Source organism: Carassius carassius, chromosome 2, assembly GCF_963082965.1.
Source record: "Carassius carassius chromosome 2, fCarCar2.1, whole genome shotgun sequence".
Classification (NCBI taxonomy): Eukaryota; Metazoa; Chordata; class Actinopteri; order Cypriniformes; family Cyprinidae; genus Carassius; species Carassius carassius.
This window is the reverse complement of record NC_081756.1, coordinates 16758468-16784922: the sequence shown is the minus strand read 5'-3', so window position 1 is coordinate 16784922 and position 26455 is coordinate 16758468. Positions and strand designations below refer to the sequence as shown.

General features: G+C 37.3%; 2 protein-coding genes across 3 annotated transcripts in view; one reads left to right on the top strand and one right to left on the bottom strand.

The window, feature by feature from the left end:
- Positions 1-1323: 1323 nt before the first annotated feature.
- Positions 1324-5385, top strand: LOC132097235 (protein RIC-3-like). The gene is made up of 6 exons (XM_059502870.1): positions 1324-1616; positions 2048-2256; positions 2895-2973; positions 3532-3619; positions 4081-4226; positions 4304-5385. The coding sequence occupies exons 1-6, from the start codon at positions 1499-1501 to the stop codon at positions 5119-5121; spliced, it is 1458 nt and encodes a 485-aa protein (XP_059358853.1). The 5' UTR covers positions 1324-1498; the 3' UTR covers positions 5122-5385.
- A 2562-nt stretch (positions 5386-7947) lies between these two features.
- The window catches only part of LOC132104520 (tubby protein homolog), an 82072-nt gene continuing 63564 nt past the window's right edge, over positions 7948-26455 (bottom strand). For both annotated transcript variants that reach the window (XM_059510060.1, XM_059510069.1), the window contains exons 5-12: positions 14813-14989; positions 14116-14237; positions 11853-12044; positions 11256-11368; positions 10673-10787; positions 10302-10400; positions 9743-9914; positions 7948-8278 (exon numbers count right to left, since the gene is read on the bottom strand). In XM_059510060.1, coding sequence (XP_059366043.1) covers positions 8145-8278; positions 9743-9914; positions 10302-10400; positions 10673-10787; positions 11256-11368; positions 11853-12044; positions 14116-14237; positions 14813-14989 — 1124 coding nt within the window. In that variant the 3' untranslated portion in view covers positions 7948-8144. The remainder of the gene's footprint in view (positions 8279-9742; positions 9915-10301; positions 10401-10672; positions 10788-11255; positions 11369-11852; positions 12045-14115; positions 14238-14812; positions 14990-26455) is intronic.

Genomic DNA, 26455 nt, shown 5'->3' with positions numbered 1-26455 from the left:
AGCCTTCTGCACAGGCCTTGTGGGTTTTTTATGAGGTGACTTTTGTGGCAGTGCATTGCAGTCCATTGTACTTAAATTGAGCCTAATGAAGAATAATTAGGCAGTTGAAACGGTGATAACAGAGCAGCTCAGTAAACAGATAAAAGATGAGCTGGCCTGGAGAAAGAGTCTGAGCTCTGCAGGAAATATCAGCGCTCACGTAAATTCAGATTCTATCAACATGACGAACTTAAGGACCAATTCACATTTCCACTTGCCTCCATTTCTTTGAAAACTGAAAAAAATAATAATAATAATAATAAATCAATCTTATTGTCACATGCTCATTAAATCTGCATGTGGTAAAACTCAAGCCTTTAATTAGGAATGATTGGAAATTAATATGAATATTTATTTATCTTAGCAACAAAGCATTGTCACACTAAAGTAGACTATGACTCACTCAAAGGCCTTAGAGAGGATTATTTAAAAAACACAGAAATTAACATAAAAATGGAAATGACTGTGTAGACTTTTCATGACTGGTTCATCATAAATAGTAAGAAAATACAAATAATATATTAAATAAGCTATCTTAAAAAACATTTAATTAAATATATAGAACATGGGTAAGTCAGTAAAATTGTTGATGTACTGTACATTACATTAAAATAAAAAACATTATATCATACAATAATATAATAAAGATGAACAACAATTTCATAGTTAAGTAGATCATTGTTAGCACAAAAATAGTCATATAGATGCCATGTGGTGATATTTAATGAATTTAAGACATTATTTAATGACTTTAATGTATGTATGTTATACTTTGGGACATATATTTATATGGAATAAAAAAAAATGTTTTTCAATCATTTAAATGTTATATATATTAAGACAAATTGCCCACAACCTATGCAATGGATTCATCTGTAGTGTACTTGAGATCTCAATGCAAGGTTTTAATGAGCTCTGATGAGCGCTATAATCAGGACAGCGCTGCCATCTACTGGACGAATAGGTGAATAACAACAACAACAACAAGAACACGACATCGTCATCACATCACTGTCATCATAATCAACAACAACAGTAATAATAATAATAATAATAATAATAATAATAATAATAATAATAATAATAATAGCCTATCATTAAAAATGCAGTTGGGTTACACAAATCTGGAAAAAAATGTGGAATGTAAATTTGGGATATATCTTATGGACACATGAGAAATCCTCTGTGTGTTAATGAAAGGGCAGCGATAAAATTACAATAAAGAGTAAAAGACTAAATGATCTCATAAAACAGGTTAATAACAGGTCACAAATATGATTGATGATTTTGAGTGAGTTGATTTAATGTGTCGTCAGTCTAATCTCACTCAGAAGGCGGATTAATTTTTCCAGTCAATCCCGCTTCAGCGAATCAACAGGAAATTTCGTAAAAGTGATGTCGGGATGTTGACGCTCCTCACCGTTTGTTCTACAGCATCGATTTTCTACGTCGTATCGATATGGCCGTTTCAACAAGTCAGAAGATCACCTTGATCTCTTGCATCGTTCTTTGTATGTCTTTATTTCTACCCAAATTATTTTTACCCAGAGTGAAGAAAGAAACAGCGCAGTCGGAGGGTAAGATGAGACAAAAATGTAATCCTTCATCATCCCTCGTTTAATGTTTCAGTAATGTCAGTGCTGATTTGACCATCCCTGTGATCTCTGTGCTCAGGTCCCTTGTTAACCTCTACCAGCTCCCCGTGTGTGGCTTCATAATGTGAGGATCACTTTCATTCCAAAACAAATCTATCCTCATTTATTCCTAACAAAACCTAACACAGTAACCATTGGGGGGAAAAAAAAGAAAAACAAAAGAATAATAATATTGGATAATTAAAACATTATAAGGAGATTTCATATATGTCATTTAGTTTAGTTTAATTTAGTTAATTTTTGTAATTCATATTTCTGATAACCACTGGTTTTATATAGAAAAAAATGAATAGAAATTGCTCTTTTTTTTAGTGCAGTGTCTATAAAATAATTATATTTATTTATTTTTAAAGTCGGACCAGGACATTTTCCTCCCCCACGACACAGACATTCATTCTCTGAAGATCATGATCACTGGGACACAGACTCTCATTACATCAAGCATTACAACCCAGAGGCCATTGCCAGAGCCAAAGGTGTTGGCAAGCCGAATCTCCTGGGCCAGTTCATCCCCGTCTATGGCTTTGGGATTTTCCTTTATATCATCTACTTGTTCTTTAAAGTGAGTCTTATCAGAAGCTATTTGGAAAACGGCTCCATTCAGCAGCTCTCCTGTAAGAATGATTCCCCTAGAGAAAAGATCTAGCAGATGCTTTAATATATACAGAAATGTTCAAAAGTTTGGGGTCAGTCAGATTTTTTATGTTTTTGAAAGAAGTCTCTTATCCTACAATGTTTTTTTTATTTTATAAAAAAAAAAGAAAAAAAAAAGTAATATTGGGAAATGTTATTACAATTTAAAAGAACTGTTTTGTATTTCAATATATTTTAAAATGTAATGAATTCCTGTGATGCCAATGCTGAATTTTCAGTAGCAATTACAGTACTACAATCTTCAGGGTCACATGATCTTTCAGAAATCAATCCAGAAATGTCTTTACTGTCACTTCTAATAAATGTTAAATATCCTAGCTGAAGAAAATACATTTCTTATATCTATATACATGTATATGTATATACTATATACATATACACATAACCACATTAAAAGCCTATGGCTATATAGGTTTTTAATGTGGTTATGTGTATATGTACACACACACACACACACACACACACACACACACACACACACACACACACACACACACATATATATATATATATGCTTCAGTTATACTTATTTTGATCTTTCAACAGCTGACCTCTAAGGACAAACCTCATCGACAAGGTTGCAGATTCCCTATGCTGCAGTCAGAATACACATTTGAAGAGATGCGTGAGTTTGCATATACATCAACCCTAGTTAGACAACATTATGTACCTCATAATGATGCTCATCTTAGTGGCACCATATTGTCAAATTGTGAACTTTTTTAAAATCACATTTCTGTTTTACTCATTGCATGCATTCTCAGCATTTCTGTAGCTAAACCACATGCAACTCCAGATAAGGTAGATTAAGATCCTGTCCAAGACATGGCAAGCTTTGTTCTCTCCCTTTTGTTCAACCCGGATTAACAATCAGAAGTAATGTTTTAGAAGCCTAACCACTCCTAATACCAATTAACTGCATGTCTTTTGGATCAGCAGTAAGAGGTTTAGCTCTATTCAACAAATGGATACCAAAGGGTGGAGGAGGCAACTGACATAGAGCATCAGTACTGCACTCACTCCCTGTACAGCACGTGTATGAAGAGCTCAAACTATTCTTACAATTTTGCTATTTAAATGAATTTATGATTTAAATGAAACTACAAAGTGTGGCGGCCACATGTTTGAGTGAATCTCTGTATCTTATGTGATTCTAAACCTCATTCAATTGTCTTCCTGGCAGCTACTTGTCAGCTGGCACAAATGCAGGCCAGAATGAGTGAAAAAGCCAGAGAAAAGAGAATATCTAAAGTTGTCCACCCATCTGTCAGGTAATCAGATCGTATTTCTCTCCTTGCACCATCCAGTATCTTACTGATCAAAGAGCTGACAGAGCACTGACATGATCTGCATGCAACTTCAAATGGAATCCATTTTTAAAAAGGGAAAGTGCTAGTTCACAGCATTATGATTCCCAGGAAATGCATCAACTGCTATAATGCATATCTAGAGTGCAGTGTAAGTTTGGATAAAAGGATCTGCCAAATACAAATTATTATTTTTTTAATTCACAGAACATAGATCCATATTCTTCTGAGGAAACGTATTTGTTTCCTTTTCTATTTTTAGCAGCCTATGCAATTAGTTTAAATTATTTTTTAAATAATGAACAACAGTGGTATATTTGTTTTGCAGCTTCATAATTAGCAAGAATGTGTATGTTGTTGTTGCAGTGATTGTGATAAGTTGCTTTATTAACGTATTTCTGTCTCACCACTTGTTCTGACTTCAGGTCACGCAGGGGCACACGGAGGCGTGAGGAGAGAAAGCTCAAACAGCTGAAGGAGATCACCCAAATGATGCGGGAGAGACAGTTACGAGAGGAAGCTTCGCCAGAGGAGGAGGCCGAGGAGGCCCCCTACACTGCAGACTGGGAAGGTATACTTCAAGGCTTTGTGTTGGGTCCGCTGTTGTTTCTTGGTCCTTGAATTACATTTTATTCACTACTTCCCAAGGCTATCCAGAGGAGACCTACCCAGAGTATGACATGACGTCCCGCAGACGCAGATTTCCTAGTGTTATACTTGAAGAACCAGACCAAGTCATACTCACAGCAGAGGAGCTTGCTGAGAGAATGGAGAAGGAAGAAGAAGAGGAGGAGGAGGATGAGCCTGATGAGGAGGTGAAAGTGGAGAATGATGAAGGAGACAAAGAAGAGGACGACAAAGAAGAAGAGGAATATGAAGAGGAGGAAGATGAAGAGGAGGAGGAGGAGGAAGACGAGGATGAGATTCGAGAAGACCAGCCCTGTCTTCTTAAAAGTATTGATGAGGATGATGAGAAACTTGAGTACCCAGGTGAAAACGAGGAGGAACAGAAACCAAGCAGAAGAAGACAAATCACCTTTAGCGATCACAGACACGTCTTCCATTATCCAAAGGGTGGAGCTGTTGGCTGCAAGTATGAGAAAGAGGAGGAAGAAGAACATGATGGAGAAGAAGAGGAGGAGGAGGTGGAGGATGATGGGGCAGGGAATGAAGAGGAAGAAAATGGTGATGAAGAAGACTGTGAAGAAGAAGAGGAAGATCAACATAATGAAGATGGGCAGAGTGAGACAGAGAAGGAGGAGGAGGATCCTCTGATGGAGGCAGAGAGCCTGGGATTTAATGATGAAGTGGAATGTGAACCGGAGGAACAGGAAGTAGACCTCATTGACTTCCTACAAACATACCAACCTGAGGTAACTATCATCTCCAACAAGTCAGAATCTACCAAAGCTCAAACCTCTGGGACTCTTCGAATGCGTCACAAGAAACAAAAGGTGAAGAAGTGACCAGCCTGTAAAAAAAAAAGCAATAGTCGTGTGTTCGTTTATCCTCTAGTTTAAACATACCTTACTGTGAATCTTTCTTGCTTTGCTTAAGGAAACCGTTTCTCTGTAACTATTTAGGCTTTTCTGAGATCTCATTCATCTGTTTCCAAGAACAGCTAGAGAACATTTTAGAGTATGTTGTGTCAAAAATGGACACTTTTAAGACCCTTTTTCCAAAAAGACCCTTTTTATTGTCTTTGCCAATAAAACATTTCCAAACAGAAATGGCTTTGTATGAACATTATTTCATGAGCTGTAAAGCACTGTACCACAAATGCAATGACTTCATCTTAAATATTTGAGATGCAAAAATTCGCATTCAGTTTTATTTTGAGTACTGTATACAAACACTGTATACTGACCACTGTACACATTTTACAAAACAGTGTGACATAACAGTTATACATTATCACTTTAACACAAGAGTGGTGAGATTTTTTTTCCCAAACAATGAAAAATAGCAGAAAAATGCACTAATTTTCAGTTTTTAACCATTTAGAGCGAACCCAAAAACTGTTATAGCATTACATAGAGTATAGAGAGTGCTGGAATGGTTTCACAAGGCAGTTAAAAAACAAACTTTAATTACTTACACAGATTTCTTTGCAAATTGGAACTTTACATATATTTTATAATTTTTCCTTTAAAAAAGTAATATTAAAAATACATTTCCAGGGGAAAGACAGATGTCTGAAGCCACAACATTTCTATGACAAAAAGAATAGTAACAAAAAAGGTATGCCATTTACAGCAAATTTCATCTCTTTATACTGGATTAACAATCTAAATATTAGTTGTTGTTGTTTTAACTTAGAATGCACAGTTTTGTGCAATTAAGAATGTTTTGTGTGATGGACAACAAACTTGAAATTTTTCAAAATTAAACCAAGGGGCTCTCAGCAGGGAAAAAAAAATGATGATAGATTGATTTCTTAAAAACACATTCATTTAACACTAACGTTATAAGATTTCAGACAATGAAAAGTTATTGATTTCTCCGGTTTCCAAAACGTTTTTTGTGACGTTTGACTGAAATGAAAAACAGTATGATAAAAATAAACCTTGAGTCGTGCTAATGCATAATAGAGCAGATCTAGTAAATCAGTGTGGCCATATGAAGACTTCAAGAATAGTTTGGCTTCAAGGGCAGTGTGTGCAGCAGGTTTTATGTTTTATATGTTTGTAGTTCAGTTGCCACACTGATAACTCAGCTTCACTTATTTCATTTCTTCATTCATCAGCATTGTTCAGCAAAGACACAGAAGTGTTCAATACAATTATAGATGATGATGTGAGTTTTGTCTAAATTCCACGCTGATACTTTGTTCGATTCACAATTATCCTCATGCAGCAGGAAATTAAATAGATGACTTGAACCAACTATGTTGCTAAGTACAGTATGTTTGCATGCACAGTTATAATCAAACTACAATCACTTTATCAAGTTCTGATAGTCCGACCCCAAAAAATCAGACCGGTTAAATTTCAGTTGGACTAAAATGTTTCTATGGCAAATTACTAATGTAGGCAGACAGAAATCAAACTTTTAAAAGTGCATGTAAATGTACTTAACTCGCCTCATTGTCTCAAATAAGTAGTTACTCTGTTCTGAAAAATCTACTTTTCCACAAGCAGGCAAATAAACCTGATCTTTCTGGAAAGGTACAGCCCAGTATACTGGAAATATACATGTTGTTCTCAAGAACAAAGGCAGAAGCTTAAAATCAACTGCATGATAAACAACACTGGCTTAAGAAAACAATGTAACATCTCACCAACTTCAAGCATCACAAGTGTTTCACCCAAAGGCACAATATTTACAGCTTTCCACCATTCATCTCTGAATAAAGTGCTCAGTACATTCCCCTACAAATGTAGTGGGTCAGTATGAGATGATTACAGTATGTACTTACCCTGATATTGACCCTCACATAAACACACTTCTTCCACCATGTAGGACTTCAGGGGCTTTCACACTAGAGCTTCTGGTGTGGATCTGGATATGGTGAACCATTCATTTTGGTTTGTTTTAATTATATAAATGTCATTTTTGGATCTCATGTTCCCTTGAAAATTGTAGATAAACCGTTTGCAGAACTGTGCAGATGGACACAAAGTGATAATGATGACATCTATTTTGTGGAATTGTCATACATTCATCAGATGATTTTTAAGAAATCCACACCAAAAGCTCGAATGTGGAGGCACCTTGGTCAGGCTTTGTGCTTGAAGCACAGGGAATTATTGGCATGGGGTAAGACACAAGCAGCAGATGGTATGGAAATCTATAAATACATAAATAGTGGATAAATATGTCAGACTGTCATACTTCATACTGGCTTTGGAGTCCTTGTGAAGAATGAACTGATACATTACATATTTAAAAGACGTTGTATGACACAAGTGACGTGTAGCTGAAGAAATGTCACATATGAAAGTCATATTGCAAAAAGTTCATTAAATCAAATATCCAAACTGTTACATCACAGCTACATGTTATATTTCTTGTGAAAAATCATAACTGATTGGTTAGTAAACATTAATTCTTTTAGAATTATGACCATGGCAAAATTTTTTTAGTTTTTAACCTTAGGGACACAAGTACTACTGTAAAAGATCCTTATTTGAACATTAGCAAAAGGTTAGTTTTAGCTTGACGGTTAAGTAAAGAAAGTGAGTAAGAGATTTTTGACTGTCAATTAAACGAATGCATCCTCTTCTGATAATCTCCCACATTTGAGCTTTGAAGTCTTTGTGCTTTCCCCCAACTGTGATGCCCTTTTTAAAAAAAAGTAGAAATGCCACCTTGCTCACGCATATTCGCACAAAGAAACAAACTCGATACGCATTCATGCCTCCAATGGAGGATCTTGAGAGAGGGACCCAGCTGCTTTGGAGTTCACCACAGCCCTTTACCCAGGGATTGGGACTGTAAAGCAGTCTGGATAGGTCCTTTCGTTCTTGTGGCTGGCAGTGAGAGATGGCTACTCACAGGCTAGCTTGCTATCAAAACTGGACAGAGCAATAGCAAATGCCTGCAGGGCACACATGGGGTAGTTGTAGTCCATTGTAAAGACGTCCTCTGCTACACGACCAAACTGCATCACAATGTAATCCGCTGCATTCATGAAAGAGATAATACAGGGATGAGAATACAGACAAAACAAACAGGTACTTCTCTGTGTATTTTCTAAAACACAATCCATCTCTGGAGTATGTAGTGGTTGGACACCTTTGGACACTATTTCTAAAATACTATTTCAAATATCTGATTTTCATTGCATTGCAGATACAAAATATCATATCTATTTTAAACCATATATGTGACCCTGGATCACAAAACCAGTCTTAATCACCGGGACATATTTCATATTTCAAATAGTTGTATATTTACTGTGTTATATACTGAAACCTAACAAACTTCATTTTCTGAAATGTTTTGACTGAGAAGTGTAATTGTGATACATTCCATTAAAATAAATGATACTTTGATATTTTCTATATAATGCAAATATGCTATACATTTCTAATTGTGGCTTACAAGTGTCCAAATACATTTTGAGGCCAGTTTATATCTCCAGATATAATACATGATTTACTATATGTATTTCTATATATATATACACATATATACACACACACACATATATATATATATATATATATATATATATATATATATATATATATACACAGTACAGACCAAAAGTTTGGACACACCTTCTCATTCAAAGAGTTTTCTTTATTTTCATGACTATGAAAATTGTAGAGTCACACTGAAGGCATCAAGGGCTATTTGACCAAGAAGGAGAGTGATGGGGTGCTGCGCCAGATGACCTGGCCTCCACAGTCACCGGACCTGAACCCAATCGAGATGGTTTGGGGTGAGCTGGACCGCAGACAGAAGGCAAAAGGGCCAACAAGTGCTAAGCATCTCTCGGGGAACTCCTTCAAGACTGTTGGAAGACCATTTCAGGTGACTACCTCTTGAAGCTCATCAAGAGAATGCCAAGAGTGTGCAAAGCAGTAATCAAAGCAAAAGGTGGCTACTTTGAAGAACCTAGAATATGACATATTTTCAGTTGTTTCACACTTTTTTGTTATGTATATAATTCCATATATAATTCCACATGTGTTAATTCATAGTTTTGATGCCTTCAGTGTGAATCTACAATTTTCATAGTCATGAAAATAAAGAAAACTGTTTGAATGAGAAGGTGTGTCCAAACACTTGGTCTGTACTGTACACACATGCACACGCACACGCACACGCACACACACATATAGTGTTCCTGTAGCTCAATTGGTAGAGCACTGCGCTATCAAGCGCAAGGCTGGGGGTTTGATTCCCCGGGAACACATGATATGTAAAAATTGATAGCCTGAATGCACTGTAAGTCGCTTTGGATAAAAGCATCTGCTAAATGCATAAATTTTATTTTAATTTAATATATATATATATATGTATATAATTCTACTACATGAATTACATTTTAAGGCTAATATTGTTCTAAAACGAATATTGCCGTTGCCTTGTAAACCAAGCAGTACACAAAGCTTAAGATGATCATTTTTAACTCACGGTCATTGTCATGAATGATCTGAAAATTTTTGACAGATGCTTGGGTGACCCTGCCATGGAAGTTGAGCACATATGATTGTGTATCATCGTTCCAGACCGGCGTCTTGTTGTGAAGCTCTATCACACTCTCAGTGCTTTTGTTCTGCCATCGAGCCAGTAGAGACTCATGGTCCTGCAAAACAACAGACAGATGTGGGGGATTAGCTTTCCATTAGAGCATGTAACTTTGCCACTAATGCTAACATTTGTATATAAAAATAGGCCAAGGGTCACTGGTTGCCTCAGACTAATGTTTTACATAAGTAATACATTACGGTACATAGTATTTTACTGGTCATGTAACATAAATGATAACATCTAAATTAACAAATTGAAAAAGATTTCCACCTTGACAGCCTTTAACAGCCTTTGATCGTGGAAGTATTTTTGAGTAAGTATTTTGTATTTTGAAAACTAAAATTAACCTTTTGAGATTGTAGCTAATAACAGCCTATTTAAACACAACTAGGCCTACATGCTGGATTATGCATTATGCTATCTGAAACAGCCCTACACTCACATTTCGAGGCCTGATGGAGACTCTTTCATGGTCCATGTTCATTCCGGGAACAATGACGCTCATCTTCCGAGGCCCCTTGAACCCTAAAACATTAGTTTCCTGCGGAACAGAACACAAACATCCGAATTAGTCACCATGTTTATATACATGTGCCCCAATCTACTCACTGAAGAGAAATTCTTAGAAATCATTCATCTACACTAGCATTTTATTTCCTGTTTTTCCATCATCAGTGGTATTGCTATGCAAAAAAACAGCCAGCAGAGGTCAGGCTTGGCTCATCGTTGCTTGTGGCTCTGAAATGCAGGGCCCTCAGGGCTGGGTGCTGGCTCTGTGCTGGCCATTGACCGAGATCATGCTAACAAACTCACGTAGCAGATTGCGGCAAGCTCCTGTCGTAGATTCCCTGCTTCTAGGCTGGAGGTGGTCTTGACTGGGTTTACACCGCTGTCATATACCGTAAACTTGGTACCCATAAGGTTTGATCTGTGGGGATGACATTGTACTTACTGATGAAGTTCTTACAATGAAGTTTTCAGCGTGTCACAGCAAAGGAATGAAGCTCCCAAAGACTGTCAAGAATATGTTCAGCCCACATTTCACACCAAAATCAAAAGAAGAAAAATAATACAAATTAAAGCTTTTTTTTTTTTGTACTAATAAGAATTATGGAATAGTAACATATGCAAAATCAAAGATGTATGTTTTTAACCAGCTGTAATGAGACTCAGACATTAGAACGCACACAGTGGCTTTCTCCTCATATGAATGAGGACACTCCTGCACAACAGCAATGAACATAATTACAGTTTTAAATAGGTTCACACAGACTCATTAAAGATCCCTCTTGAATGTTTAGACAGAGACAGATGTCTCTTGTCTCTAAAAAACAGCATAGTTTAGTATACGCTACCTTATGAATCACACGACACAATGAAACATCTTTAAATCTACCTCAGTTTGCCAATAAAGCTCTCGCCGCCCCGTGATAGGTCAGTAGGGTCGATGGAGATGAGGTAATTGGATGTTTTGCTCTTCTTTCTCTTCCTCCCAGCTAAAAGGAAAACCTAATGTATAACAGAATTTAATTGGACACCGAAACAGCAGCACAAAACTGACATCAAAAACATCTGATAGAGATTGAGACATAAACAAACAAACAATCAGAGACAGCGTTTCCATATATTGTTTTGAGAAATGACAACCAACTATGAAACACATACAGATACATATACATATAGGGAAGTTGGCTATATGTATTATTCTATTAGGTAAATAAGATGGCTATAACACATGGCTTTTAACATATGATTTATGATTTTGTCCTGATGTTTTTAGGATAAGCATTTGCCAAGCGCAGCAATATTATGTTAAGTTGTCATTTAGCTCTCCCTTCGGGCTAAATATGGTTCCTTTCATCAGAATCAATCATTTCAAGCCCTTTGACAAATTGGAGGAATGGAGTGTCACTGATTGGGCTTGATTGCTGGTGCTAAACAATGATGACTTCCTGGAAAACATGGAAATAATCATGGTTTCGGTGTGTCTGACCTTCTTGCCATCCTCTTTCTCCAGATGGAGGTAGTAGGTGGGGTACATCCCCCTGTCCATGCCCTTCTTATCCCGTGTGATCCTGCATTTCACAGCCACTCCTTGAGGTGCAGGTCTGAGAGTGAACTCCTCCAGGTCATCTACGTCGATGGATGGTTCATTGGCCAATGGGCTGGAAGCTGAGGTTGCCTCCTGTCATTGATTAGGCAGATACAGATCAATCCCAGTCAATTATAAATTTACGTTAAAAGAAGTGTACAAAATGTAATATATATATATATATATATATATATATATATAAATCAAAAAGTATGAGACATGAGAAAAAAAGCTGATTTTATTTAATAATAAATAAATAAAGATCTGAACACCCACTGAAAAAGAAGAAAATTGTTATATTTAAACCTTGAAAACAACAAGAACAACAACAAATTGTGAGAAAAAAAAAATGTGTGAAATGAACTCAATTGCACGGATTACATTATATAAGCATTTTCACTAGTGCACTCATTGCTTGACATTTAGACCCCAGTGTAAATTAATCAAATGTCCCTGTGGTCTGAAATGTAAGCAGCTGGATTAAAACTGAAATGTTAAAGAGCAACAAAGCAACCCAGTGATGTTATTAGGTTCAAGCCCAAGAGACATGGATGAGCCACTACACAACCAAATAAATAACAGCCAAATTTAGACTCCATGAAATTAGTTTACTGGAAGAACTTGGATAACAGACAAAACACATGCACAAAAAAAAAAAAAAAAAAAAAAATATATATATATATATATGTTTTAGGTAAATATGCATGTAATATGCACAAGTGAATAATATGAGATAAGGATGCTGTAAGTGGTCACCATTTCTTTAAAGTTTACAGATTTTAGTTTAATGTTTTTCTGCAGTGTGACAAATAAATACAATTTAAAAAATCTCCATGTAGTCTCTCATATATTACGGTCACAATGCATAACACTACAGGAATTCTCCCAATTTGACTTATCTACTAATACATTTTTCTTAGTAATAGATTTTTTTCTACAAAACACTGTACATTGTGATCACCAGTGAAACAGTGGTAAGAGCAGGGGTTTCATACAGGCATGGTTTCCATCAAGTTATTTTAAGAAAGTAATCATTTCTCCGTTGCCATAGGAAACAACAGGACTCTGACCCTCTGTTTTCAGCATTGCAGGGTTTGTGCCAAGATAGACACAAGAGAATACATCCTAGCATGACAATACACAGACTGCTTGTGTCAGCATTGTACATGTAACATAAATGGACACAGAGGAGTTCACATTTGGAGCCAACACACATATACTGCTCAAAATAGCAGGCAAGCTTCAGTTTAGACAGCAAATGACAAGGAATGACCTTCACTATGCAAAAGTGCAGTTGGGGAATCAACAAAAATGATATAAATTTGGTCAGCAATGCATTATATACTCTGGGTGTGGTGGTCAAGTCAGAATCTTATTGGTACTGAACTGCATCTAATCCACAGATTAAAAAAGTTTTCCAAACTTTTTTGCAGGCCAAGGAACCCTTGGTGTACAGAGTGACAGAACAATGACCCTCTAGTACATACTGTAAAAAGAGTTTTATATATTAAGCATGACCTATCATAACTTGTATATAGTACCATACTAACGCATTTCCATACATTATGATGCTTAAAATAATCATTTGAATCCATATTGAATCATATCTGTACAGGTATTCAAAGTCATATGTACTATATAACAATTTAATTTTAAAGCATTTTAAAGGATTAACTTCTTTTAAAAAAATCTAATGTTGGAGGGACATTGAAACGGTTTTCTGACTTCCACCTTCTTAATTTTAGCTGTAGGTCAAATTAACTCTCTCTTTTTTTTTTTTTTTACTATTTACTACTATTTTTATATAATGCATACTTTGAAGTGCAAAAACCACCCCCCCCCCCAACAAAAAAAAGACAAAATACACTATATTCAAAAGATCAAGGCTTTTTATTTATTTGACCAAATCAATAAAATTGTGAAAACTCATTACAATTAAATATAATTGTTTTCTTTTTTTAATGCATTTTAAATGTAATTTATTCCTGTGATGGTAAAGCAGAATTTTCAGCAGCTATTACTCCAGTATTCAATGCCTTTGAATTTCTTCAAAAAAAAAAAAAAAATTATGACACCAAACTTTTGATTGGGATATTAAATATTTATCTTCAGTCTCCTCTTAGTAATGAAAAGGTAATTATGGTAACCATTATTAACAGTCTACCTTGCTGGACTTTTTGCTGGTGGCAGATCCAGGTCTTGTGTTGCTGTTGAGCTGAGATGAACTTGAGCTGACCAAATCATCTTCATCCTCTTCTTCATCAAAGTTCATGCTACTGGAGATTCCTTTGAACAAGAAAAAATATTGAGGAGCTAATCAAATAGTGTGTCAAAAGCAGAAAATGAGGAGAGAACAGCAGCAGGCATTAAGCAAACATGGAGGCATTATGCAGTGCAAATAACTGCACTCTGATGCCAAAAGAGCATTAGACACAAAACAAACGGAGTACATTAGGATAAAAAAAAAAACACCACTCCTAGTCAGTTCTATAAATTAGCAGAAAAAGGGAAAATTATATTAAGACAAAATTATTGTCCATAGTCCAGATCCAATCATACCGGTTTTAATAATAATTCATGCAGACAGTAAAGACATGATTTAATCCAAATATGTCACAGAAGGAGGAGAGAGAGGCAGACACTGAATCTAAGTGATATAGCATGTAAGAAGATCTCAAAGTGTTTGTCACCAGATGATGTTATTATAGGAACATGACGTTGTGTTGCATGTTAGAAGATCGGTGATACTGAAGAACAATCTACAAATCTACATGTCTCAATCATCAAAATGGTAGCGTTCTCGCCATCTGTCTCTCTCTCCGCTCTTGTTTGCATTACCCTGAGGACTATCGCTGGTGTACCTTTCTTCAGCATGGTGACCCGTAGGTCCTGTTTGCCCTGTGACTGTGTGTTGCCCACTGCCTCACCCTGGCCCTCTGCCTCACTCTCCAGGGCAGGTGAGTGGCCCACTGTCAGGATCTGAATCTGGTTGCCCAGCTCCTGACCCTCATCCTGGAAGGCAGCGGGCCCATCAATTCCTGTGGTACCACCACAACACAGTAACACTGTTAACTCCACTATATCAACCAACCTGTATCAACTTTGGTATCACACAAATGATGGCATTCATGGAAATATGGAGACAGACATTTAAATCATAATGCGTGAATGACTTCCTCTGCAGTATTAGAGTCTAATTGATGGTCCTTTGTCACACAAACACTACCGGATTATTTAGATTTTTTAAAATGCTTTTTAAAAGTTTCTTATGCTCATCAAGGCTTTAAAAACAGTAATATAGTGTAAATATTTTAAAAATAATTTTATTCCTGTGATGACAAGTCATTAGTCCAGTCTTTCAGAAATCATTCTAATATGCTGATTTTTTTGATGATTTGCTAAGTTATTATCAATGTTGAACACAGCTTTAGCTGCTTAATATTTTCGTGGAAATGAAACACATTTTTTCAGGATTCTTTAATAAATAGCACGATTAAAAGAAGAGCATTAATTTGAAATATAAATCTTTGGTCTTTACTGTCAATTTTGATTCATTTGATCGGAATAAAACTATTTATTTCTTTTCCCTTTTTTTTTTAAAGAAATCAACATATTAGAAGGAATTTTAAAGTATCATGTGACACTAAAGAGTGGAATAATGGCTGTTGATGAATCAGCTTTGCTACCACAGTAATAAATTACACTTTAAAATATATTCAAATTGAATATTTTTTAATTGTAAAAATATTTCAAATTATTGCTATTGATATAAATTATTAATATTACCATTACAATATAACAATATTATTATTTATTTTGATCAAAGACAGCCTTGGTAAGCGTAAGAGACTTATTTTAATAACACACAAAAAAAATCTTAATTATTCCAAACTTTTGGCTGGTAGTGTATGCAATATATAACCTTCTCAATTAGCTTTTCATGTGCTGATGCTTTTAAGTGCCATTGGGGTTTCAAGAATTGTCTATTAATAGATGCTCTTATGTCAGCCTGGATTCTATATTTCACCCAATAGTCACTATTAGTGAAAGAACATGTTGTCCCAGTCAAGCACAGCTACATGCAACCGTCCAGATTATAGCTACCATCTTACCATGCATCCAACCAGGCCATATCAAGTCATTATAGCTACTGAGACCCTTCTTTCCCCCTCCAGGGATTCGTCTGCTGAACAATGTCAGAGAATAAGCTCTGACTAGATGTCTGAGAGGCATTAGTGCTTGTGATTGCAGAATAATCAGTATTGCATTTAAACGCTGGGCCTCCCTAACAAGGTAAGTAATGATCAGAGAAAAAGCCAGGGAGACAGACAATATTGATTAATCAAGAATAAAATGAACAAGATGCTAGCATCAGCTTATTCTTTCACAGCTTTGGGTCGAGAAACAAATCTATGATTTGAAATCATCATTTGTGAGTCATAGATCTGTTTGTGCAGGTTATTCTGCAAATAAAGCACCATGACCTGTGTCAAGGGCTGCTACACGATTGTGGGGGAGATGATTTTCTCAGAAGACGACTAGCAGCACCATAATAAAAGAGCAACAGGTGACTAAATAGCTCTGTTCAGACAACCTTTTTTTATTATTATATTTTTAAAGCATATCTGGCTCAATTCCTTTCAGTTTTTTGCAGTCTTTTTCTTCTTTCTAACCACATCAATACCCGTTTCCAGATAAATGTTGTGTATGTCAAATCTACTTTGTAAAACTAAAGAAAGCGGTCTTCAAACCTAGATTGGTAAAGTTAAAACTACCAAAAATGTTATGTTTACAGGAAGTGCTTACAGTAGGTTCACTTCTCACAAAATAGAGTCCTAGAACCCAGAAATAAATTTTAATCTTTGAACTTCCAGTTCCATTGTCCTGAAGTTAATACATGGGTTTTTAGTTAAATGCCTGGAATAAGGTCTGAGGCTAACACTTGCTTTACACATTTTATTCAAGATAACACCACCAGTGATTTTTTTTTAAGTATTTACTTGTCTTGAGAAAGGAGGTTGCAAACAAGTGGATAATTGGGACTACAGAGGTTGGTGGAGACATTAATGTGATCATCCAGAACAGGAAAACTACTTGCTTAGATCTTACTTAGAACTACGTACTTATAAAATCTAATAATAACTAGTTTGCTTTTAAATGCACAGACTCATTGTGTTTACAGTATATTCAAGGTCTTGTGAGCCATTCTAAATCAAACTTGTAGATTTTAAATAAATACTGAAAGAGAATCATAGTGGGTGATGCTGAACATTGACTTCTGGTCATTGTATGTAGACTTCAAAATTCATAAAAGTTGTGGTCATTTGTGGAGATTATCTTGATAAACAAAATGTTTAAGAATTATAAACTTTTTTCGGTCAAAGATTATTTTACGCAGTGATCAAAAGGAAATGGAAAATCCTATTGGCTTTTTGACAATGGCTAATTCCAGGTTTCTGGGTTGGTCTACGAAAGTATGCCATCCCTGCAGCACTTTATTATTGTACTGTAAAGCAACACCTTCAGCATATGAAAATCCAAATTCTCCCTTGTGTGTCATACTGGTGCTGAAGTTGAGCTAAAAGCATCACCGCTTGATGGATTGAGCCCCTGCGCCTATTTGTCTATTTCATGAAAGTTTGTGTCTTGTATTGATGAAGGCTGCAGTAGGTCATCTCAGCACTGCTCTTGGCAGGCAGACAGTGGCTGCTCTTATAAGGAGTATTAGAAGGGATTTTGTTTTTTTCTTGAAAAAATATTGGCAGTAGAACAGCAGTTTGATTCCTCTCCAGGGGTGCGATCATTAATGCCATGTGCCACGCTGTCATTGACAGAGAAAGCAGTGAAAATCCTCAACACACTCTCAAAGGGAAATGGATTTAGATGAGGGGAAATTAAACACAAAAACAGTACAGAGAACAGGAAGACATGATAAGATTGTTTATAGCTGTGGAAATTAAAACAAACACACCACGTGAGAGATGGCAGATTACAATAGCTGATGTTTGACTGGAACTATGTGCTTTTTATTGGTTAACTTTTTTCCAATTTGCAAGCAAATTAACTATGTTCTAAACCTGTATGACTTTTTTTCTTCTGATGAACACAAAAGAACATACATAGAGGAATAATAAGTTTCAAACTAGTAACAAAACAATCACAGAGCTTCCCCCTTCTATAATGACAGATTCTACCAAACCCTTAGATAAAAAGCAAATGCTTGATAGTTTTAGTAGTCATTTTATTGCATCAGGGTTGTTGTTTTTTTAAGCAAATAATTATAGAAATTTGAACAGAATTTGTTAAAGCTGAACATAATCAATGGACAAGAGAGTTTGATTTTCAACAAATTACTATCTCCAATCATCGTTCTGCTTTAAAATAATTGTATGTGAATAAATCGCAAGGTCCAGATTAGGGCTGCAACTAACGATTATTTTGATAATCGATTAATCTGTCGATTATTTTTACGATTAATCGATTAATCGGTTTATGTACTTATATTTTAGTTTTTTCCATTTTTCCCCCAAGTAAATTATTAATAAATGGCCTTTATCATTCAGCATAGATTTAAGAGATTTTAACCATTTTGCACTGTCATATCCTCATCAAAAATATACCTGGAGTTGTTTTATTGTGTTAGTAATCCTTTGTCGAACTCTTCTGCAATCAGAACACTGACCCATACTCTAGCAAATTTCACAAGATTTCAAATAATGTTTTCACCATGGCAGTCCTTAGACCTCCTAAAGTAGTTTAACATCCTGAACAAAGCTTATTAAGGAATCTTTCCGAACATATTTTCACGAAGAATAAGGATAAAACAGAATAAAGTTGCAGTACATTGTATTTTATTATTTACTGGGAAAAAGCTTTATAGCTTTTGCTGTGAAATTGTAAACAATCCTTCAAAAAAAGTGCCAATGGCATGAAACCTGAATGGAACTCACAATTTAAAGTAAAATCCATCAGAAGGTTGTCCAGAAAAAAAAATAGGACACACACAAAAAACCTGCTGTGTGAAAAAGAGCAGTGAATAATACTTAGAAAAAAAGTGCATTTCAAATATCTACATTTACCTCTCTCATTCAGTCATAATTAGGCTGCACGACTGAATTTTGAACTGTTAAACGACAAACTGATCACAGAACATGTTTGTAAAGCTTTAAATGTTAACTGTTAAAAAGCAATGTTATCAGCTTTTATGACTAAACATTTGCAAACAACATTGTACTGGAGAATCTGCACAAATGAAAGTCTTAGGGGCCGTTCACAAATCGCGCCTAAAAATGCGTGGAAAACGCTAGGCGCACCGCTTTCTCCTTCTTTCCAAAGCGCTCGTGCAGAAGCGCCCCTGAGGCGTCTGCCTTTGCTAAGCAACCATGACGTGCTCTCTCCTTGAAGACGTGGAAATTTCAGCAAAGGATAAATGGATTTGCAGCTCAAAAAATCGCTTGCAGTTGCTCTGCTACTAAATTTATTTCAAAATGGAAATCCATATACAACTATGATCAGCTGTTCCTTTCATCTTGACTGAGCTTTTAACGTTGTTACGGGAAAGGATGAAGCTGATTGGTTAGTTCTTGTCACATGACCCGCGGTGCGGTTGCTGCATTCTGAAAAGTTGAGATCTTTTTAACTCGATGCGGTGCGGTGTTGGAAATAACGAACTTGAGCGCGCAAAAGACGCGATATGTGAACGTCCCCTTAAACAGTGCAGTAGTGCAGGTTACTCTTCTTTTTTTAAAGGCTCAATGTAAAGTACTCCCACATCACGCTGAATGCTGCAGACATAGACATCATATGATGTCTATGGCTGCAGAGACGCTGTTCGGGAAGCACGTGACATAAAACAAGGCCAGCTATTGGCTATTCGCTACTTCTCCTGTTGTACTGGCTGAGTAAAACCTCCGGTGGCTCATTACTGCCACACTTTGGTCACCGCAGATTTGAAATATGCACGAAATGAGCCGCTTACGGCATATAAAAGTTATTTAGCAACGAATCGATGACTAAATTAGTTGACAACTATTTTAATAATCGATTAAATCGATTCGTTGTTTCAGCTCTAGTCCAGATCATGTTTCTCCGTTGTTTTTAAAACTAGCGGCTGATTTTATTTATCTTTCGCTGACAAATCTGTTAAATTTTTCATTAACTAATACAATCCCTAAGATCTGGGAATCAGTATTTGTAGTTCCCCTGTCAAAAGGGGTTGATGCTTCTTTAATGGATAACTATAGACCCTCATCTAAGCTCCCGATGTAGAACCCAATGTGTGCAGATGGAAAGTGTTTAGTCAGATCCTCTGGAGGTTGTAAAGGGAGTCACAAAAATTTGTGCCCGAACCCGAAAGAGACCCGTAATGTGCTACACCGAACCGACCCAGACCCGTCTAATATTTCAAAAGCTGGACCCGGACCCGTGTAGATCAGAGAAATGCCTACCCGGAACCGACCCGGACCCGTATTTGAAATCTGGACCCGAACCCGCCGGGAAGACACAGACCCGACTTGACCCGCCTGTCACATATTCCACCATAAATTGCTATTACAAGTCATTTAACCTGTTGCGAAAAATACAGCTTTTTTTCTTACCTAATTTAAAGAGCCGTAGTCTCTCTTCCTTGTACCTGACTGCCTGTGATGCATTACAATCCTCAGACAAGAAAGTTATTCATGTTATTCCTCTCGTTATTCCAAGTCCAAGCTGAATCCACTAATTATTTCAGCTTCAAAAGTCCGCTTGATGTCACGGTGACGGATGACAAATGCTACTGTGCACATGTACATTCTGACTCGAGTTAATTCGCATAATAACTTCGACTGTTTGCCTTTTGAACTATAATGCAATGCCATGGCCCCTGACGTTATTTATTTGCTATCATCTGATCTCTGTGCTCTCTGCTCTGCATCGAGTCTGAATCTGACCACTAAAACTTTAAGATTAAACGGTTCACTTATAATAATATAAAAATAGGAGAAAATGTAAAACGCGGTTTGGCGGTTGAAGTCTGCAAGCATTAATACCGTGCGTGCACTTGTATTAACTCTGAGTCTGCGCGCTCTGCTTCTAAAAGCAGAGGGAGAGAGAGAGAGAGAGAGATCTTTTTTTTTGGCTCACTCTTTTCTTTTCCTAATTTTACAAGTTGCAAGTTACAAAAAACACAAGCAGTCTTTGATCACGGCCGGGTGTTCTCCGAGTCCGATGACTCCGATCGCACAGGTATTACACACAATGTTAAACAGACCCGGGACCCGAGGTAATAGATTCGGACCCGACCCGGACCCGGCTGATCATTTAAAATATACACACGAACCTGTACGGGTCCTGGGTCGATGGGTCTCGGTTGCACTGTGAAGACCTCTACCTGGGAGTCAGCCAGCCTGAACTCTAGGCACGAATCGTCGACCGAAAAAGCATGCTCCAACCTGGACTTTGAGGGTGGAGGGAGACAGCCTTCGCTCCAGCCTTTGCTGCAGAAAGGACAGCACGACCGCAATCGGACATCTTCGGGGGTCTTCTCGGCGAGAAGAACACCACTCGACAAACAGGTTCCACTTCAAGGCGTAAGCGTGTCTCATAGACGGTGCTCTTGCCGAAGTGATGGTGTTTGCTACCTCTTGGGGTAGGTCACCTATAACCTCCGCTTCCCGTCCAGGGACCAGATATGGAGTTTCCAAAGGTCTGGACGCGGGTGCCAAATGGTGTCCCATCTCTGAGTCAGTAGATCCTTCGTCAGAGGAATTGGCCAAGGAGGGACTGTCGCAAGGAGCACTAGTTCGGGGAACCAGGTCCGCGTGGGCCAATACGGCGCTACTAGCAAGACTTGCTCCTTGTCCTCCCGGACTTTGCACAGTGTCTCACTGGGGGAAACGCATACTTGCGTAGGTCCCGCAGCCAGCTGTGTGCCAGTACGTCCATGCCGAGAGTTCCCTCGGTCAGGGAGTAGAACAACTGGCAGTGAGAGGTCTCTGGAGAAGCAAACAGGTCTACCTGAGCGGCTCTGAACCGCCTCCAAATCAGCTGGACCATCAGGGGATGGAGTCGCCATTCTCCCGGGAGCATTGCTCGAGACAGCTCGTCGGCTGTACGACTGAGCAGGCCTGGAATGTGAACGGCACGAAGTGACCTCAGAACCTTCTGACTCCAAAGGAGGAGGTGGCGGGCAAGTTGCGACATGCGACGAGAGTGCAGACCACCTTGTCGGTTGATGTACGCAACAGTCGCAGTGTTTTCCATTCGGACCAGCACATGCTTGCCTCGTAAGAGACCTTTGAGACGGTTCAAGGCAAGGTGCGCTGCTAACAACTCTAGGCAATTGATGTTCCACTGCAGCTGCGGGCCCGTCCAAACCCCTGAGACTGCATGCCCGTGGTACGTGGCCCCCCAGTCGGTGGTGGAGGCATCCGTGTAAACCACAGCATGCCTGGAGATCTGCTCCAGGGGCACCCCTGCCCAGAGAAATGCAAGATCTGACCACGGAGTGAGGGTTTGGCAACAGGCCAGTGTAACATGGAACCGGTGAGTGCCATGCTTCCACGCCCACCTCGGGACTCGGCCATAAAGCCAGTGCTGGAGCGGTCTCATATGTAATAGGCCGAGCGATGTAAGTGCCGCTGTATGCCCCAGGAGCCTCTGAAAGAGTTTCAGTGGGACCGCTGTCCTGCACTTGAAAGTATTCAAGCAGGCTAGCACCGACCGCGCACGTTCCTCTGTGAGGCGTGCACAGAACGAGCCCCAGATCGCGGCAACGGGACTCTGCCCCCATGAAGGTAGAGGAGCCTGGTTCGCAGCTCCGAGATGGTCATATTCCCGCAGTGAGAACATGACTCATCCACAAAAGCCACCTCAGCGTGCTCGACACCCAGACACGTGAGGCAGCGATCGTGACCATCACCCGTTGCCAGGTAACGACCGCACCCAGAAACGCACGGATGAAACGCAATCCACTCGACACAGGAACGACCGCCGCTGAAGCGCCGTCTCGCCAACACACGAAGCTTCCGAGAGCGTGCTGAACTCGTAGTGCACAGCAGACAGAGTTGAGCAGAGCGATATTAACGCTCGGCTCCGAAGCGAAAAGCTGGAATGCATTGCACCTGCTGCCTTCTTATACTCACGCAGTGATCAGTGGCAGCTGGATGCAATAATTGCATGCCAATGTGCATTGGCTCGTTTAGTTTACCCTCGAAGTAGATTGGTCTATCGAAGCGATATCCCTTATTCGTTGGTCACTGACGTGGCGTCGAGAGTGACCGACTGAATGGGAACTCTAGACTTCTCAGGGGAGCCAAGTTAATTCGATGTCAGAGTAAATATACCTGGGTATTATTATTGATAACACATTACATTAAGTTACATTACAAGGTTTTATTGTAGAAATAAGTTGTGCTTTTCATTCAGTGGGAGGAAGAAATTAGGGTAACACTTTCTATGAAGCCTGTATTTATAATACATTATAAGGGTATTCTTAAGGCATTATAATGCATTATAAAAAAATAAAAAAATGTATAATATATCATAAAAAAAATATAATACATCATAATACTAACGTATTTGTGGTTTAAGAGTATGATTATTTATAAAACACAATAAACACCATATTAAATCTACTTAATTTATAGTATAATGGGCTGTACCATATCTTGACATTGTTTATTTAAGATCTGCGCAGTATCTTGCTACAGCTTGTGAGTGGTTAGATGTTGAGTATTATTTTAGTGTTTCCTGTGGAGCTAATGTTAATTAATTGATGTGAGCGTAATACTACAACTGAAAAAATGCAATGTTTTATATGGTTACATTTATACATTTTTTTGATGGTCCCTTAATCAATCGACTATAAGCAACTTTGCAACTACATGCCAACTCTCATTAAAGTATTAGTATGCTCGAATGGTCAAATCTAGTGTAGCAGAATAAGTTGATGTACTTGCAAAGAAACTTAAATTCAGTTTATCTGTTTGTTGACTATCAAAATAAAGTATTAGCATATATTTACAGTAGCAGACATACTAATACTCTAATGACCGGTAGTTGATATGTAGTTGCAGAGTTACTTATCAACAGCTGTCTAAAGGGTACCATCAAAATAATCAAACCGATATTACAATAAAAATAGTTCAAAGCAAACGTGTCATATTACATACACATTCATCTGATCTGATATCTGATCTTATGGCTGTTTGAGAGTATTGTTATTATTATTACTACTTATAAGTGGTCTTTGACTGCTTTAAGTAACATAAGAAAAATGGCAAGATACGAGACTTATAATACATTATAACTATGAGAAATATAATCCATTGTAAAAGTCGATGCAACATGTTCATTGTGCTGTACATCATCATACTCTTAAAAGCTATAACCACAAATAAGTAAACATTATAATATATTACAACTGTTCTTATGAATATTCATGAGATGATTCAACATATAAGGTTTTTATTTATATTGCATTATGCATTCATTATAATGCCTTAAGAATACCGTTATAATGTATTATAAATACAGGCTTTATAGAAAGTGTAACTGAAATTAGTGTCCGTTTTTTTTTTACCATTTTTCAATTGTGGGGACAAAGTGTATCAGCATGCTCCCTCTTATCTTCATGCCTCCTTGGATGCTTTGTGCCGTGGTGCTTTGAGATTTATAACTGATTGTTAACTTTCCAACACATTATTTTAAGCCACATTGAGTTGTTTGCCATTTTATCTCTGCTGTTTTATTCAAAAGATTTTGTCTGACAATTATTCATTACATTCTCAATCAAATTATAATCTTTGTGTGACCCTTGTCAAAACTGAGCTTGGTAAAACTTCCTTTAAATATGCCACCACTTAAGATTGGAATCTTCTCCAAAAGGAGACTTATTTTTACTTTATAATCTAGAGAGTGGTGTGTGATTGTTTTAATTGGTTATACAGTATGTTTTATGTCGGTTTAGGTATTGTATGTTGTGAGTTTGTTGTTTATTTGTTTACACAAACTTGGCTGCCTATCTTGGCCACAACACTCCTGTAAAAGAGATTTTAATCTCAGTGAGTCTTTTCCTTGTTAAATAAAGGTAATAAATAAATATTTTAAAATTGAATTGGATCCAAACAGCATTGGACTCCATTGACTTTCATTGTATGGGGAAAGAGAGAGCGAGACAGAGAGAGGGAGAGAGGGAGAGAGAGAGAGAGAGAGAGAGAGAGAGAGAGAGAGAGAGAGAAATTTTCCAAAAATCAACAATCAACAATTAAGCAATGTAAAAAAAATATAAAAAATGCTAACTGACATTGCTGTCTTGCATGGCATGGACACATATACTTTATGTGCATGGCAACAAGGCAGTTTTGAAATCAATGTGAAAACTCCAGAAAAAAAACACTACAGTTTAAATACTTTGAAAGAAGTCTCTTATGGTCAACAAGGATGCATTTACAGTGGAGAAAATATTTATTTGATCCCCTGCTGATTTTGTAAGTTTGCCCACTTACAAAGAAATTAAGGGTCTGTCATTTTCATGGTACATTTATTTTAACGTATAGAGACAGAATACCAACAAAAATAAAAATCCAGAAAAACCTTCCTATAAAGGTTAGAAATTGATTTGCATCAATAACAAGCTCCTCTCGTGTAGTTTGGGGCTGTAGATCATTCACGGAGCTCAAGACAGAGGCCGATTGATGGTTCTTTTGTATTTCTTCCATTTCCAAATTATTTCCAAATAATCACACCAACAGTTGTCTCCGTCTCACCAAGCTTCTTGCTGATTGTCTTGTAGCTGATTCCAGCCTTGTGCAGCTCTACAATCTTGTTTCTGACATCCTTTGACAGCTCTCTGGTCTTACCCATGGTGGTGGGAGAGGTTGGAATGGAAGATACAGATTGTGTGGACAGATGTCTTGTACACCTAACGAGCTGAGATAAGTAGTAACTTCTTAAAGTGGCAGGACTAATCTGTGTTCCACATAGATGCATAACTTATTTCACTTACTAAAATGCAAATCAAATTCTAACCTTCATATAATGTGTTTTTCCTGGATTTTTTTGGTTGATATTCTGTTCTATAAATAAATCCGTTAAAATAAAGCTACCATAAAAATTACAGACCATTACTTTCTTTGTAAGAGAAATGGCAAACTTACAAAATCAACAGGGGATCAAATCAATATTTTCCCTATTTGATCAAAAATAGAGTAAAAATTCTACTTAAAAAAATTGTTACAATTTAAAATATGGTTTTACTATTTTATTATATTTTAACATGCAATTTATTCCTGTAAGTGCAATGCTTAATTTTCAGTAGAGATTATTCCAGTCTTCAGTGTCACAGAAAGTATTTGAATATACTAATTTGGTGCTCAGGAAACATTTCAATGTAATTTCATGAAATCAATAATAATTAATATTAATAATGCTGCTTAATATTTTCGTTGAAATCATGAAAACATGACTTTTTATGATTCTTTGATAAACAAAGTTCAAAAGAACAGCATTTATATGAAATATAT

Bases quoted from the DNA above. Each gene is read 5' to 3' on its own strand.
- LOC132097235 (XM_059502870.1), top strand. From the start codon at position 1,499: ATGGCCGTTTCAACAAGTCAGAAGATCACCTTGATCTCTTGCATCGTT. The intron at 2,257-2,894 runs GTGAGTCTTATC...ATCTTTCAACAG, and splicing joins TCATCTACTTGTTCTTTAAA to CTGACCTCTAAGGACAAACC. The intron at 4,227-4,303 runs GTATACTTCAAG...CTACTTCCCAAG, and splicing joins CTACACTGCAGACTGGGAAG to GCTATCCAGAGGAGACCTAC.